Source organism: Pelodiscus sinensis, chromosome 1 (assembly GCF_052426305.1).
Source record: "Pelodiscus sinensis isolate ZL-2025 chromosome 1, ASM5242630v1, whole genome shotgun sequence".
NCBI lineage: Eukaryota > Metazoa > Chordata > Testudines > Trionychidae > Pelodiscus > Pelodiscus sinensis.
Genome location: NC_143052.1, coordinates 242,292,985 through 242,309,297, shown reverse-complemented (window position 1 = coordinate 242,309,297; position 16,313 = coordinate 242,292,985). Strand labels below are relative to the sequence as shown.

Here is a 16,313-nt window from a genome sequence, read left to right as displayed (position 1 = left end):
ATACATGGGGTCTTGTAGCTGCAGTAACTGTGGGAAGATCTTCGTTTGGGACCACATAACCCTATGATTAGCACTCGGACAAGGGGAATGATCTCATTTGTACTTTCTGAGCCAAGTCCCTACCAGGGCTTCCATGTACACCAAGCCCACAATGGACTGGAAAGGCAGGGTGGGCCTGTCTTCCACAGAGATGCAAGTTCCCTTATGCACCCAACCCTGACATGGGCAGGAAACGCCAAAGAATGTATGGGTTCTTATGTAGTTTATGCCATGACATTTAAGTAGCTTAGGTTATGTCTACCTTGCGCTCTGTTGCGCAAGAACACATGCAAATGAGGTGCCACATTCATAAGCCACCATTTTGTGCAGAAACCCCTTCCTTGCGCAGGAGCCATTCTGCTGCTTATTTTCAGGCAGAATGGCTCTTGCGCACGGAGTAGTGTAGACTGCTCCTTCTTGCGCAAAAGCCCCTTGTGCAAAATGGCGGCTCATTAAGTATGTAAATGAAGTGCAGCGATATTCATCGCTGTGCCTCATTTGCATATATTCTTGTGCAAAAAAGCAAGGCTACATCTACATTGCAAAGTTTAAATACAACACTTCTTGCCTGCAACCCACAATAAAACTTGTGGGCTGGTTTAGAAGAGAAGCAACGCAGGGGCTTTGAGTGAAGAGTTGCTGAAGCAAACAGGAACTCCATGTTAGGAGACCCTGTAATCTCTTGGCAAACAGTAGGGCTGGGGAGCCTGTTGGGTTGTTGCTCCCTTATGTCAGGCTTTTCCTTCTCCTTTACCTACCTGGATGCTGGCTGCAAACTGGACAGGAACAGAAGTTATGCTGGTCAACTGAACATGCATAAACCAGAAATGTTCCTTTTTGAGGAGTGGCAGAGGGTGGCTTCTAATGCTAGCAGGCCTGATGTAAGAAGTGACAGAGGGAATGAACCTCACAAGTTGTGTCTATGCTAGGGGGGAAAGGTGTATTTTGGACAATCCCTAGAAGGAGGAATCCAGAGCAGCAGCTTGTGAACTCTCTTAGTAAGAAGCAAGATACCACTAGTACTGCCATGGAAATGCTTGGGAACTGCACTGATGCTGAGCAAGTCCCCAGCTGCCATCCATTCAATAAGGTCCTCAGTCCTGGAACTGATACTTATGCTACAAAATGGCTTTCAAAGGATCTGCTTCAGTGGCTTTCAAAGGCTCTGCTTTCCAGTGGTCTGGCAGCTGACAGACTTAGGTTCATCTTGCAACCCTATTGTGAATGTCAGCAGGGGGAGCTAGTTCCATAAAGAGAGAAAGCAGGGATTAATGTAAATCCATGGTCACCAACCAGTCGATCGCAAGGTGTTCTGGGCCCCCATTCCCTCCACCCCAAGAAACTCTACTACCTACCTCTACCGACAGTGGAGGTAGTGGCGGCTTCCTGCAGCATGGACAGAAGTCCAGCAGCTGTGCGTCCCTTCTGGGGATTCTGGAAATATGCTGGCTGATTCCTTGCTCCAAGTCTGTGGCATGCTGGGAACTTACTGGGTGAATCACCAGAGGTGCACGCTGGGACTTCCCTTCTCTGTGGGAGGGGGGACTCAGGCCTGGAGGGGTTGCGTGCACGAGCTTCCCTGCTCTGCGGGAGGGGGGAGTCGAGGCCTAGAGGAGGTGTGCAACAGGGATTCCCTCCGAGGGGGAGAGAATCCTGGGAGGGAGGCAGGTGCAGGGGCCTCCCTGCCCCCACTGGCACCCTGTCCTCTGCCCCAGCTCCCACTAGCACCCTTCCCCAGTACCATGTCCCCTGCTCCCACCAGCACAGTTGGGGCCACATTAGTGAGGCTTTGGGGGGGGGGGCACATTGGAGGGTTTTTTGCATCTCACTTGTGTGGCCCCAAGTGACTTTTCTGTGGGTCAGTGACCCGTGACTCAAAACAAGTTTCCCCGCCCTTCTCATAAATAAAGATAATGCAGGAACTTTTTTGTTTGACAGGCTTCATTTTTAAATAAAATACTGGCCAACAAACCCCCAGTTGGACCACACCATAACACTCCTACGCTCCCCCAGACCCTAGATCTGAGCCTATCATACACTGGAACCCCTTGCCCTGAGCCCCTCACATACCCCAACCCAAATTCCGGAACCCTCATATCCACAAGCCTGTGGCTTGCTTAGTACCCCAACACTGTCTTGCCTGGAGCCCCCTCCCCGAGCCAGCATCCCCTTCTCCATCTCCTCCTGAATCCAGATTTCCTTCCCACACCCAAATCCCTCATTCCCACCCCAGAGCTTACACATCCTGCCTCAACCCAGCGAGGGTATAGCAAGACTGCAGGAGTTTTTCAGGATTCCGGAGATATCCCAGAAAAACTCTTCCTCATCCAGGTATGCATTTGTTCTTCCACTTTTTTTTAGTGGAAGAGCAAACCTGCTCTTTCAGTCACCTCTATATTCCTTTTTCCACGAGGAATAAGGAGGCTTCCGAAAGAAGGGGTCTTTCTGACATTTGGTCCAGTCTAAACAGGCCAAATGTTGGAAAAACCTCTTCCTACAGAAGAATTGGAGGGGAAAAAAGCAGCAGTATAAGGGTAGGGCATCGCAAGTGATGGAGAGGAGAGTAGAGAGGGCAGGGCTTCAAGGAAGGGGCAGGGTGGTAGATCTTGGCTTGTTCTGTCACTTAAGTGATCTTGGGTGTAAAAAGGTTGGAGACCACTGATGTAAATGTTCTTGATTTGATGAAAATAAGTAAATGCTGACCTGATGAATGAATAGTCTCTATTTAATCTAAATTGCCTAAACTGCTGTTCTGCTAAAGCTAAACAAGCAGGGATGGGGCGTCTTGATAACTGAAATGGAATGGGTTTTGAGAGACCCACAATGCCTTATGGCTAGTGCAAAAGTAAAAGTGTAGCTGACCAGTTCTGTATTGAATCTCACTGTTAAAAAGCAAATTAGACTTTATATATAATTAATTTTTTAGTGGTTAATAGATATTAAGAATAAAACTCCTTGAAATAAGGGGATATTGATAGTCTCCCTCTTCCCCAGAGAGAGATTGATCTTAACATCTTTTTGTTGTCAATGATTTCCTTGTAATTCTGTGCAGTTGTACTTGATGTTCATCACTTGATACTACTTTCTTTCCAGAAACTCTGTGTAAAAAAGATTTGCCACTCTCTACTACTGCAGTCACGACAACCACTAGGCAGGCACCTACGACAAGCCAAGCACCAACATCCCCTCCACAAAACCCAACGATTGGAAAATATAATGTGACTGGTAGAAATGGGACCTGTGTACTTGCTAATATGGGGCTGCAACTTAATGTCACGTATTCAAGAAAAGATGGAAAGGTACATTTTTTTTTAATTACTATTTCTATACTAAAACCTTTCATGGAGAGAGAGTGAAAATATTGCTTCCCTGTGCTTTACAGACTTGACTAATGTTACAGTACTCAGTTATGGTCTTGCAATTAAATTGCTTAACAGTTTTCCTGGATACACTAATTCTGTAGTGGATAGTCATTGTAACCTTGCCATAAATAGTGTGTTCCTGATGTACTGGTAGCTGCTCTAGATCAGTGTTTCTCAACTCCTTTATTTAAAAAAAAAAAAAAAAAAAAAGGACCCCCTTTAACAAAAAGAGTACCCTCAGTACCTACAGTTTTCAGACACACCATTTTTTTCTACCATTGCCACACATTTTTTTTTAAACAACTTAATCGTAGCCAGGTGGGTGGTGAAATTCTTGGGTATAAAAAGTACAAAAATAAAACGCTGTAAAACTTAAAACAAATTTAGTTTTCTCCAAATTTCAGTTGTTGATGTACTCCCCCCCAACCTCTCTCGTACCCCTAAAAGTACTCATAGAAACACTGCTCTAGATAAGTCACTTAACTGTTTCCATTATATACCAGGACTTTACACCTGGAATGTTGAAATCCAGGCTGAAACATTTGTTCAAGATATAGAAACAGTTCAAAACATCAAATGGAGAATCTGGAAAATTAAGATGCTGCTTACATTTGTTTCTTCATTTAGACATGCAAATCAGGGTTTTGTTCATATTTAGATGCTTTTTCAAACCTTTAAATACAGTGCAGACAACTGACAATCCTTTGATATGCTTTTTGGCTACGTCTAGACGGCATGATTTTCCGGAAAATGCTTTTAACGGAAAAGTTTTCCGTTAAAAGCATTTTCTGAAAAGAGCGTCTAGATTGGCACGGACGCTTTTCTGCAAAAGCGCTTTTTGCGGAAAAGCGTCCGGGGCCAATCTAGACGCACTTTTGCGCAAAAAAGCCCTGATTGCCATTTTCGCCATCAGGGCTTTTTTGCGCACAACAAATCTCAGCTGTCTACACTGGCCCTTTTGTGCAAAAGTTTTGCGCAAAAGGGACTTTTGCCCGAACAGGAGCAGCATAGTATTTCCGCAAAAAGCACTGATTTCTTACAGTAGGAAGTCAGTGCTTTTGCAGAAATTCAAGCGGCCAGTGTAGACAGCTGGCAAGCTTTTCTGGGAGAGCGGCTGATTTTCCGGAAAAACCGGCCAGTCAAGACAGTCTTTGAGTTTCACAGTCTTAATTGACTAAAAATGTATGAAACTACATTAAAGCCCAGCACAAGCAAATATTGAGTGAGTGGAATTGGTTTATAGGCAACCTTGCTAGTATTCTGTTACTGTGTGTGTTGTTTTTGTTTTTGGCAACTGAATCTATTAGTTATATTTAGTTTTTCTGCCTACTCTAACTTCCTGGCTCTCTTGGTTCTATACTTTTTTGCTGCCAACCTTAGCTCACCAGCTTTGGTTTCAAGTCTGTACCTGTGTGCATATACGCCATTAGCAGACTTTCTGGAGGAGATACTTTGCAGTTGATTCCTCTTTACCTCTGTGTTGTCTATTTGCCTCTAGTCAAGAAGCAGGTGTTTAATCCTGCTAAAATAATTGTAAGAGTATCTCATCAATTATCAGAAGCTTGTTTGTGAACACTTATACAATCCATCAGGCTTAAAAACCTTTAGCCTGGTGGTCCCCAACGCGGTGCCCGTGGGCACCATGGCATTTGTTTGTGCCCGCCGACAACCTGGGCTGGCCCCGCCCGCCATGCACTGGAGGTGCCGGCCCCAGGCGCGCGACACACTGGCGCCTGGTGCGCGGCGCTCGGGCGGCCCCAGCCCCGGGGCACGTGCGGGCACGCGGCTCAGGCGGCGGCACCGGGCCCATGGCACAAGGCGCTCAGGCGGCCCCGGCTCTGGGGCACATGCCGGCACCAGGTGCAAGGGCTTCCCTGCCCCTGGCGTGACCCCAAGCGCCTGGTGCGTGAGTGGCTCCCGCCCCCGGGAGCCCGGTAGCCTCTATAGGTTGGGGACCACTGCTTTAGCCCATAGTGATCTGCGAACAGGATTGTCTGAAATGCTGAACTGTTACTGTTGTGTAATAAAGCCTTTCAAACTGTCTGCCTTCCAATGAATCAGTAATCTGCAGAACTCCTTATGGCTGTTGTCAGTTCTCCCTCAAGTGAAAGCAGAAGAGTGTTCTTATGGTTGCATCAATCTAATTAAATCTTAATGCATGGTGGTAATGGCTGATGTTTCCTTCATGCTCTTCAATTAAGTATAAGCTTCCTTATCCACAACAATCTTTACCTGGAAAATAGTTTGACTGTAACCAAAGGGTCTGGGCCTCAAGAGTGCCATGAGGCTTGAAGGGGGGGTATAAGCACAAGGAGCCTGTCCCATAATATCAGCACTTGTTCATGGGGGTATCCACATGCAGTTTTTCTTGCATCTGAGTGGAAACCAGGTAGAAAAGAGCTGAAAACTGAGAGAATGTTAACAACTTGCTGAGAGACGTAATAACTAGCCCTTTTCTCATCTGTAGACTGGATTGGTTGTGCTGAATTTTGATCCTGTGAATACATCTTTCTCTGGGAGCTGTGACAATTCTTCTGCCTTTCTGAACCTGATTTTTGGGAAAACTAGACTTGTGTTCCATTTTCTATTGGTAAGGGTGTTTTTTAATGTTACTTGCACAGCTCTGGCATGCTTTTTAGATGTGACTAAATTGTTCCATTAAATTGTTCCATTAAATCCATATTCAAGATAAGATGTGTGAGACAGTCAGTATCAGTTTTATTCCAAAAAAGTTAGATGCATTCCCTACAGAATGCATAATAAACAAGGAGGGAGAGGAATCCAAGTAACAGAAATGGTGGGGGAAATAAAGGGCTAATTTGCAATGAGGGTTTTTAAAATACATTTTACAGTTCTCAGACAAGACTATTGGTAGCTCTGTTTCTTCAAGAAACCTTTAGGGGAGCTGACTGCTGTACGTAGGTGTTCCATCTAATTATATGAAAAGCATGCAAACAGAATTGTATTAAAGTCCTTTCAGGAATATTGTTTATACAGCATGAGTAGTTTTCCTGCTGCTTTCACTGTCTTCTGCAGTGAATTGTTAGGTATTATGTTTTCTTTGTTGAATCAACGGTACATGTGACAGAAGGGTTGATGCCCCTTTATTTCCTTCAAAGGGGCATTATCACTACTTGGCACTTGTTTGGGATGTAGTATGCTTGCTCATTGGGTTGAGTCGTCATGAGAAACCTGAAATCTCTTAATTGTCAGCCATTAAAGGGGCAAACTGACTTTGGCTTGAGTTAGTCATTAATGTAGATCCTGCCTCTCTAAGGCTCCCCCAGTGAGCACTTGTATTATGTCCTTGCCAGGATTTTATAGATCTCATTATCCAGGGTTAACTGAGGATTGTACCTTTCAGGTGGTGTTTTGTGAGTATCTGTCATGTTCATCTTCAAATGCTAACTCTGTAGCTTTTTTAAAAAAGCATCTGAGGGCATTTTCCTCCCTGCTCCCCTCCCATTGGTTTCTTCTCTAAAACTGTACAGTAGTTGGTATCACTTTCTAGGCTTTCAGTGTGTTAAGGCTTTAAATGCCTCAGCACTTCTAATAAGGATGCATTAAACTCTTCTATTGTAAAACCAAGTTGTACTTCAGCTGTTTAAAATGTGATGTATGGGTGCAAATAAATTCTCTTTTTTTAAGAATACAAGTACCGACAAGTTTTTCCTGCAAGGTGTCATTGTGAACACAACTTTGCCTTCTGAAGCTAAAGGTAAGGATTTTTGTTAGTGTCATAAGGCTAGTCAGTAACTATTAAGGAAGCCCAAATATGTGCATGGGGGGGGGGTGTATGTGTTCTGTCTTAACTAATAGAATTTTCTGAAGCCTTAGCAATTGCTATTTCTCACATGTCTGTTACTTTATGCTGCCTTCTGTTGCACAGAACCAAAGTTGGATGCTTTTAACAACAGCATGAGTGAACTGAGAGCTACAGTTGGGAACTCCTACAAGTGCAATAAGGAGGAGAAACTTTGGGTCACCGACCAGGTCTTTGTCAACTTATTCAGTGTTCAGGTTCAGGCTTTCAAGATTGATGGAAACAAATTTGGAACAGGTAAACTGTGTATGCATCTGTAAAACCAGCACACTTTAATGACACTGAAGGTTTTAATGAATGTGCCTATTTTACTGATTTAAGAATACATGAATATTTTTTCAGAAACTAGTCTTCAGAGTTCATGACCAGTTCAGTAAATTCATCTGTCCATATTCACAGCATGCCTCACTACAATTGTGGTTCAGCTATCTGTACTTGTTGCTCTGTTTGAATTAAGGCATGAAGTGTAAACAAATGCTAAGTTTTCTTGAAATAGCACATATACTAAATAAGGCATGTGCACAACTGTAGTGTGCAGAAAAGTTGAGGGCCTGTAGTTAGACTTTCACACCAGTATTCTATTGCAGTTGTATCAAAAGAATAGCGATCTGAGAAGGGGAGTTCACAGCTGGTTATGTGGTGCCTGACAAGTTGCTTGAAAGCTTTTAATCTGGCCATACTTATGGCCTCTGGTAGTGTTGGCCCCTGGGCAAAGGTGGGGGAGAGCCTAATTAATAGAGCCAACATGGGATTCTTGTACACTATAAATTATTTCTTGTACTGTGTGCAGTAAATCATTGTACACAGTAAATACCGTTTTATCAAACCTGTTCATTCATTCTTTCCTGAAATGATCTTAAAAAGCAAGATTACTTAACAGTAGCTTCCATTATTGCTGTCAGGCCAGAAGTTAACTAGTTGAAGATTAGCATTCACCTGTATGCTAGGAGTAGAATATTCCAACATGAAATCATCTGTGGGTGGTGCGTCTCTCTTCTTCCCCCACCCCAAGTTAAGAGACCAATGTTTACTGAATTTTTTTTTCCCCCTCTCTTTAGTGGAAGAATGTCAACAGGATGGAGATAACATGGTGATCCCTATAATAGTTGGTGCTGCCCTTGCTGGACTTGTCCTGATTGTCTTGATTGCTTATTTGATTGGTAGAAAGAGAAGTCATGCTGGATATCAAACAATCTAATGACTTTCACTTAAATGAATCCAGTGGTTAATTAAAAAGCAGTTGCAAGAAGTGGATAAATTTCCCCTAAACTGAGATTCCTTATTATAAGGGAGCACAGTCTCGCAAAATGCTTCTTGTTAAATTGTGCTTTATTAAATGATTCCATCATGCAGCATTTAGCTACGCACAAAGGAATAACTTCTCAAATTCTGGTGTTTAATTTTGCTAACTGGTTAAATATTTACCCACTTAGAAACAAGCTAAAGTTTTAAGAGTGCTTTTCTGAATTGGCATGAATTTCATGTCCGGTAGACCTATTCCAGACTGGTGTGTAGTTAATTCATTCACTCACTTACCTTCAGATTAAAGTCTAACAAAGGGAAGCTTTCACTCTTGGTTCTACTAGGATCCTGTGATGAAGTCAGTAATTCTTCTGATGGTGCATTTAAAGTAATGACTGACAAATCTATGTAAAAAATTAATCCCCCTTATGTGTGTGTTACTAAGCATTAAACCCAGCATGCCAGGCATATGCAGGGTATGAAACATGCAATAGTCAACCTTATAGGAACTCATTTACAATTGGGCAATTCCCTACTTGATATTTTTGATGCTCTGCCAGTTTGTTCAGAGCTGGAACTTTTTTAAATACAAAATGGATGTTTACTTTTTTTTGTAAAGTGAATTTCAGTCTTTTCTGCAGATATGTACAAGATGAATTTAATCTGAGTTTCTTGCTTTAAACTTGGTTGGGGTTGTACACTTTAAGGATCAGTTATGTATGCATTGCCTATAACAATGCTAATAAAGACTTTTTTCTGTACACTGTTTCACAGACCCTTTCTACATAACTTTCATCTTGCTTTACTTCACTATTTGATCAGAAATATTTTAAGTTGTGTACCACTCCTTACTCACTTTAAGAATCAAGAGATTAAGGGTAGGTGTATTCCTTAGATGATTACACCAGGGTTTGGCATGCCAACCACGCTTTGCTTTAGTAGCACTGAAGGTGTGATGGTATAGGCTTCAGTACAAGCTAGTAATATTGGTACATGTCCATTATTGAGAGGCTTTTGATGCTTCATCTTCACCAATGTTCTGCACTAGCTAGAAAAAAACTCTGGTAGGTATTCCTACTTGTGTAGTAGTCCTGCTCTTCACTGCAGTATACACATACTCCCCAGTCCTGAACCTCTGTGTACCATTACATTTATACTTAACTAGCATGTGTAACTTTTTCATCCTCCTCTGAGGGACATTAAATCCTGTAATTGTCTAGACCAGTGGTTCCCAACCTTTTCCAGGTGGGAACCTATTTTGACAATTCAGGAAGACCTGGTGACTCAGGGCAATTTAAAAAAATGCGTGAATGGCTCCTTGAGACACCTGGTGACCCTTTTGAAATGTAATGGCAACTCGTATTTGGGTCCTGACCCATAGGTTAGGAAACCCTGGTCCAGGCCATCCCTCTTTCAGCAGAATCTGGCCTCAGGAGCAAGGGGAGCCTTGTAACACAATTCACCTTGTGGGTTAATTTTTTGAAGAACTGGAAGCTATTAGTTCTTCCCAGTGCAAGGGTGGGTTGGATCCAATTCATAACTCATTTTATACATTAAAAAGGGGGGGGAGGGATAGCTCAGTGGTTTGAGCATTGGCCTGCTAAACCCAGGGTGGTGAGTTCAATCCTTGTGGAGGCTATTTGGGGGGGAAAAAAAACCCATCAGGGTGGTACTTGGTCCTTCTGTGAAGACAGGGGACTGGACTTGATGACCTTTCAAGCCTTCCAGTTCTAGGAGATAGGCAATCTCCATTAATTTATTTTTATTTAAAATGAAGGCAAAGACACTGTCTGGGTGATTGAAGTTTGTGTAGCCATAGGCTGAACATTCCTCATCAATAGGGCTCAACAAATTATACAATCTACTCCCCTGTGGTGAGTAGACTGGAACCTGGAAGAGCAGGATTCAGGTGATCTGCGCATATGCAGATTGCTGGACAGCATGGCTGGTGAGCAGAGCTCGCTGTGGTTCGGCAAGCCCTGCTCATCAAAGTTGGAAGACAGAGAAATCTGACAACTGCAGTGTCTGTTCTCATGCCCTCCGTGGCCAGTTCCTTGGTGCTACCATCCTGGTCAACTGCCTACCTGCATTAGACTTTCTCACCAGCACTGATGCCAACTTGCCCTCTCCCAAGATGTAAAGCTTCTGCTTTACAGTTTACTACAGTCAGTAAGCCAATAAGATATATTGCACAGAATTCTAAGTATAGGAGCAATGATGATAGTGAGATACCCATAATAAAGCATACTCCAGATAGGGGACCCTTTCCTCAAAGCTTTTAGGGTAGGTTAGATCCAGAAGCGCTTTGTCATACTGTCATTTCATGGTAGCTTTAGAGCAGTCATCGTATGCATAGACCATACAGCTGAGCTTGAAACAATTGAGGCTCCTGTATAGGAAAAGCAATAACTGTAGATGTAAGGAAACTAACCTTAGTGCTTAGTCCCATAATTTAATGATTCATCATAGATGAGGCCTGTGAACCAGCCCTGCTCCATAGCAGCATTTGTCTGAAGGACCACACAACATTACAGCAGCTAGGACAAGTACCATGACTAATTGGATCTGGCTTCACAAAAATCAAAATCAGCAACTGAAGTAATAGCTCGCTTATGCTTACCTGAAAGACAGCAATACTGCCAGACAACTGGTGAACACTATTCCCTTTCATGTCAAATGAGCAATATTGCTAATTTGGTGTTGGGTTACAATGACAAGTGACATTGACATCAATCAACCTGAAACAGGCCCAACATTTCCAGAAACATCCTGTGGTGTTCAGAGCAAAGGAATCACTGGGTAACACTACCATCTAGCTCTAGGAGCAAGGACAAGCTTGTATGAAAAGTGGAAGCACTCCAAGGGAAAATAAGGTCAGGTGATGGCATCAAAAGGAAAAGTTTAGGCTAAAGTATCAGGAAAACCTGTGATTTTTGCAGCTCTGGCAGATTCAAGGGCAGTAGAGAGGCCTGTTTAGGAAATACACATTTAAGTCTAGACCGAAAGTACTATCCCAGCACTAAGTTTGCAGATGATACCAAACTGGGTGGGGTTGCGACTTCTTTGCAGGATAGGGACATAATTCAAAATGACCTTAGCAAGTTAGAGAAATGGTCAGAGGTAAACAGGATGAGGTTTAATAAAGAGAAATGCAAAGTGCTCCACTTAGGAAGGAACAATCAGTTCCATACATACAAGATGGGAAGCGACTGTCTAGGAAGGAGCATGGCGGAAAGGGATCTAGGGGTCATAGTGGACCACAAGTTGAATATGAGTCAACAGTGTGATGCTGTTGCAAAAAAAGCAAATATGATTCTAGGTTGTATCAACAGGTGTGTTGTAAGCAAAACTCGTGAAGTCATTCTGCCGCTCTATTCTGCACTAGTTAGGCCTCAGCTGGAGTACTGTGTCCAGTTCTGGGCGCCACATTTCAAGAAAGATGTGGAGAAATTGGAAAGGGTACAGAGAAGAGCGACAAGAATGATTAAAGGTTTAGAGGACATGTCCTATGAAGCCAGGCTTCATGAACTGGGCTTGTTTAGTTTGGAAAAAAGAAGATTAAGGGGGGACATGATAGCGGTTTTCAAATATCTAAAAGGGTGTCACAAGGAGGAAGGCGAAAATTTGTTCCTCTTGGTTTCTGAGGACAGGACAAGGAGTAATGGGCTTAAAGTGCAGCAGGGGAGGTTTAGATTGGACATTAGGAAAAAATTCCTAACTGTCAGGGTGGTCAAATATTGGAATAAATTGCCAAGGGAGGTGGTGGAATCTCCCTCTCTGGAGATATTTAAGAACAGGTTAGATAGACATCTGTCAGGGATGGTGTAGACGGAGCTTGATCCTGCCTTGAGGGCGGGGGGCTGGACTCGATGACCTCTCGAGGTCCCTTCCAGTCCTATTATTCTATGATTGATTCTATGAAAGGTTTAGAGAACATGACCTATGAAGCCAGGCTTCATGAACTGGGCTTGGTTAGTTTGGAAAAAAGAAGATTAAGGGGGGACATGATAGCGGTTTTCAAATATCTAAAAGGGTGTCACAAGGAGGAAGGAGAAAAATTGTTCCTCTTGGTTTCTGAGGACAGGACAAGGAGTAATGGGCTTAAAGTGCAGCAAGGGAGGTTTAGATTGGACATTAGGAAAAAATTCCTAACTGTCAGGGTGGTCAAATATTGGAATAAATTGCCAAGGGAGGTGGTGGAATCTCCCTCTCTGGAGATATTTAAGAACAGGTTGGATAGACATCTGTCAGGGATGGTGTGGACGGAGCTTGGTCCTGCCTTGAGGGCGGGGGGCTGGACTCGATGACCTCTTGAGGTCCCTTCCAGTCCTATTATTCTATGATTCTTAGGTAGAAAAGCTTGTCATTTAACACCTGTTAGCTGCAGGAGCAGAACACAAAGCATGTAGTCCAATGAGCCAGTCACTTGCTGAGTACAATAGGATCTGGATTCGATACAAGAGTGAGCCTCTGTTGCTAAATCAGTAGAGTCCCTGATGCCAAGCTTACAGCAGCCCACATTTTGCTCCTTCATATTATTCCATATGAAACCAGAGGTTCAATTTCAGTGTTACACTGGCCACAGTCAATTCAAGTACTTACACCTTCTATATGGTAATGAAGCTGCTTGTACCATATGAGATGTAGGGAAGGGTAGGAGAGACTGTCCTGGAGGCCAAATTTAGGTTGCTAGGAAAGACTGAAATCCAGGACCTCTGTGGTGGCATTCTTGGAAATGCTTCCAGTTCCACACACACGGCCATACATGGATGAGATGGTGTAGGAAGGAGGGGTTTAGATTTATTAGGAACTGGGGACACTTTTGGGAGAGGGGGAGCTGCTACAGGAAGGATGGGCCCCATCTAAACCAGGGTAGAACCAGACTTCTGGCACTAAACATTAAAAAGGCCGTAGAGCAGTTTCTAAATGAAGGGGGGGGGGGGGGAGGAAGAGCCAAATGATTTATGTGCTTTTCCACACCAGACAGACTTCTCTTAGAAGAGAATCCATTGAGATAGAGATTCTCTAGGCCGTAGTCAGAAAGAGGAGGGGAGAGGACAAACCCTGGGCCAGAGCAGACAAATAACCACATATAAAGGAATCCAATGCATCAGGGAAGGGCAGACAAACAGCAGCCATTTAAGTGCTTTTACACAAATGCTAGGAGTCTGACTAATAAGCTGGGTGAACAGGAGTACCTCATATTAAAGGAGATTGACATAATAGACATCACTGAAACCTGGCGGAATGAGGGAAATCTGTGGGACACAATCATACCAGGATATAAAATATATCTGAAGGCTAGAGCAGGTCATGCGGGTGGCAGAGTGGCACTGTACATGAAATAATGTAGAATCAAATGAAATCTTAAATGAATCAATATATTCAATAGAATCACTATGGATAGTAATTTCATACTCCAATAATAAGAATTTAGCAGTAGAGATATTATCAACCACCTGACCAGGACAGTGATACTGATATTGAAATGCTGAGGGAAATTAGAGAGGCTACCAAAATAAAAACCTCTAGACTAATGGGGGATTTTAATTATCCCCATATTGGCTGGGTACATGTTACCTCAGGAAGGGACGCAGAGATAAAATTTCTCAATGACTTAAATGAGTGCTTCTTGGAGCAGCTGGTACAAGAACCCCCAAGGGGAAGAGGCAATTCTTAATTTAGTCCTGAGTGGAGCACAGGATCAGGTCCAGGAGATAACCATTACAGGACTGCTTAGGAATAGTGACCATAATATAACAACATTTAACATTCCTGTGGTGGGAAGAACACCTCAGCAGTCCAGCATTTAATTTCAAAAAGGGGAATTACACAAAAATGAGGAGGTTAGTTTTAAAAGGCATAGTGGCTGGAGCCAAATCCCTGCAAGCTGCATGGAAATTTTTTAAAGACACCCTAATAGAGGCCCAACTTAAATGTATACCCCAAATTAAAACAAATAGGCTATGTTTACACTCCCTGCTTCTTGCACAAGTATGGCCATTCTTGCACAAGAATCCGCAGAGCATCCACACTGCCTGCCTGCTCTTGCACAAGGAAATTTACAGTATGGCATGGTAAGGGAGGGCTTCCTGTGCAAGAGCTACACTCTTTAACAGGTCTGGAGGTGTGCCTAACGTAGTGAATACAAGCATTGAGAGGGTAAGTTTAGAAGATAGGATACACAAAGAACAAGTTAAAAATCACTTAGGAAAGTTAGATGTCAGCAAGTCACCAGGTCTTGAGTATCCTGGGATGCATTTCATCAGGGAGCTGATAGAGGAGGTATCTGAGCCTTTAGCTATGATCTTTGAAAAATCATGGAAGACAGGGGAGATTCCAGAAGACTGGAAAAGGGCAAATATTGTGCCCATCTATAAAAAGGGGAATAAGAACAACCCAGGAAACTACAGACCGGTCAGTTTAACGTCTGTCCCAGAGAAGATAATGGAGCAGGTAATTAAGGAAATCATATGCAAACACTTGGAAGGTAATAAAGTGATAGGGAATAGTCAGCATGGGTTTGTGAAGAAAAAGTCATGCCAAACTAATCTGATAGCTTTCTTTGATAGGATAACGAGTCTTGTGGATAAGGGAGAAGCGGTGGATGTCATATACCTAGACTTTAGTAAGGCATTTGATACGGTCTTGCGTGATATACTTATTGATAAACTAGGCAAATATAACTTAGATAGGGCCACAATAAGGTGGGTGCATAATTGGCTGGATAACCGTAGTCAGAGAGTTGTTGTTAACGGTGCTAAATCCTGCTGGAAAGGGATAACAAGTGGAGTTCCGCAAGGGTCTGTTTTGGGACCTGTACTGTTCAATATCTTCATCAATGATGTAGATATTGGGATAGAAAGTACGCTTATTAAGTTTGCAGATGATACCAAACTGGGTGGGGTTGCAACTTCTTTGGAGGATAGGGACATAATTCAAAATGACCTTAGCAAGTTAGAGAAATGGTCAGAGGTAAACAGGATGAAGTTTAATAAAGAGAAATGCAAAGTGCTCCACTTAGGAAGGAACAATCAGTTCCATACATACAAGATGGGAAGCGACTGTCTACGAAGGAGCATGGCGGAAAGGGATCTAGGGGTCATAGTGGACCACAAGTTGAATATGAGTCAACAGTGTGATGCTGTTGTAAAAAAAGCAAATATGATTCTAGGTTGTATCAACAGGTGTGTTGTAAGCAAAACTCGTGAAGTCATTCTGCCGCTCTACTCTGCACTATAGTTAGGCCTCAGCTGGAGTACTGTGTCCAGTTCTGGACGCCACATTTCAAGAAAGATGTGGAGAAATTGGAAAGGGTACAGAGAAGAGTGACAAGAATGATTAAAGGTCTAGAGAACATGACCTATGAAGCCAGGCTTCATGAACTGGGCTTGTTTAGTTTGGAAAAAAGAAGATTAAGGGGGGACATGATAGCGGTTTTCAATATCTAAAAGGGTGTCACAAGGAGAAAGGAGAAAATTTGTTCCTCTTGGTTTCTGAGGACAGGACAAGGAGTAATGGGCTTAAAGTGCAGCAGGGGAGGTTTAGATTGGACATTAGGAAAAAATTCCTAACTGTCAGGGTGGTCAAATATTGGAATAAATTGCCAAGGGAGGTGGTGGAATCTCCCTCTCTGGAGATATTTAAGAACAGGTTAGATAGACATCTGTCAGGGATGGTGTAGACGGAGCTTGGTCCTGCCTTGAGGGTGGGGGGCTGGACTCGGTGACCTCTCAAGGTCCCTTCCAGTCCTATGATTCTAGGTGTAAGCCCTCTTGTGCAGGAGCTCTTGCGCAAGAGGGCAGTGTGGATGCGCGGCAGGGATTTCTTGCACAAGAAAGCCCTAT

At 43.2% G+C, this 16,313-nt stretch overlaps 1 protein-coding gene across 1 annotated transcript in view; it reads left to right on the top strand.

The window, feature by feature from the left end:
* Positions 1 to 9,227, top strand: part of LAMP1 (lysosome associated membrane protein 1) — a 35,193-nt gene extending 25,966 nt beyond the window's left edge. Inside the window, exons 5-9 of the mRNA XM_075918533.2 lie at positions 3,133 to 3,338; positions 5,869 to 5,991; positions 7,050 to 7,119; positions 7,291 to 7,461; positions 8,283 to 9,227. Coding sequence (XP_075774648.1) covers positions 3,133 to 3,338; positions 5,869 to 5,991; positions 7,050 to 7,119; positions 7,291 to 7,461; positions 8,283 to 8,422 — 710 coding nt within the window. The 3' untranslated portion in view covers positions 8,423 to 9,227. The remainder of the gene's footprint in view (positions 1 to 3,132; positions 3,339 to 5,868; positions 5,992 to 7,049; positions 7,120 to 7,290; positions 7,462 to 8,282) is intronic.
* The last annotated feature ends 7,086 nt before the right edge of the window (positions 9,228 to 16,313 follow it).